Source organism: Arachis duranensis, chromosome 1 (genome assembly GCF_000817695.3).
Source record: "Arachis duranensis cultivar V14167 chromosome 1, aradu.V14167.gnm2.J7QH, whole genome shotgun sequence".
Classification (NCBI taxonomy): domain Eukaryota; kingdom Viridiplantae; phylum Streptophyta; class Magnoliopsida; order Fabales; family Fabaceae; genus Arachis; species Arachis duranensis.
The window spans coordinates 7073950-7075195 of NC_029772.3; the positions used below are offsets into that span (position 1 = coordinate 7073950).

At 23.1% G+C, this 1246-nt stretch overlaps 1 protein-coding gene across 1 annotated transcript in view; it reads right to left on the minus strand.

Annotated features, from left to right (window-relative positions):
- LOC107473786 (peroxidase P7-like) overlaps positions 1-1246 on the minus strand; it is a 5741-nt gene that overhangs the window by 1006 nt on the left and 3489 nt on the right. The window contains exon 2 of the mRNA XM_016093364.3: positions 478-672. Within this exon, the coding sequence (XP_015948850.1) occupies positions 478-672 (195 nt within the window). The remainder of the gene's footprint in view (positions 1-477; positions 673-1246) is intronic.

Consider the following 1246-nt stretch of genomic DNA (forward strand, 5'->3'; position numbering starts at 1 on the left):
ATACAAAAATAAATGTTTTAAAAAATATTTTTACAAATTTTTGTTTAACATAAAATTGAATTACAAACTTTTAAACTATAAAAATTCAATTAAAATTTTGACAAAACTATAAAAACTACTATATTAATTAAATTTTAATACTTTAGTTTGGTCTTTAAAATATGTCAATACCTATTAAAACTACCAAATTAATTAAACTTTAATACTTTAGTTTGGTCTTTAAAAAATTGTCAATACAAGTTAAATTAGTCATTTTCATAACTACTTTTAATTGAAGGACTAACTTAACTTATACATGTAACTTTTAGATACTAAATTGAGCCGTTAAATCTTTGAGAAATTCAATTGATTTATAAAATTATGAATTATTTTATAAAATACTAAAAATCAAGTTACTAAATAATTCCACACAAAAAAATCAAAATTTTATAATCTAACCTTATTTTAGACACTAAAAATAAAGTGCTAATTACTTACAATAACAACAGAATCACGAGCCGCCACAGCTAAGATATCAGAACATGATACAATAGGACCCTTGCAAGCTTTGTCTAATTCTGATTTAATCTCATCAACCACTTCAAATCCTCTTAGCGAGTTCTTATTTGGTGGCGAATTCTTCTCACCATTTATGTTATTAGAATCATCTAGCAGAACTGATGCATCGCAACCCTACATCCCATCAATTTCAGGACGATTAAATAAATTAAATCAAGAAAAATATTGGTGTACAGTTATAAATAAATAAATTAATAATCGTCTATAATATATTATATATTTGTTTTTTTCGTTTAATTTGCTTTTGTTCTAGTTGGACTAGTGGACTACTATTTAGGGTAGTATTATGGATTGATAATATACAAAAACGTAATTTCGTAAAAAAATTATTCATGAATAAATAATAGATTTTATTTATTTAAAAAAAAAACTCTGGTATATATAGTTGGACCTATGGTATTTGTCATTTTTTTCTGGTCTAAATATCTATTATAGATAACTCACAAAACTCGTGTGAATTTTCTTTACATTAATTTTTTTTTTGAGTAAGTACTGTTTTGGTCTCTAAAATTTAGCGTCAGAATCGAAACCGTCCCTGATGTAATTTTCGACTTAAAATCGTTCTTAATGTTGCATTTCATTTTAAAATCGTCATTTTTAATAAAATTTTTTAATTTATTCCAAATTTACCCTTACTTTAACTTTAATAAAAAAATATATAATTAAAAAAAAAAGAAAACACATTTTT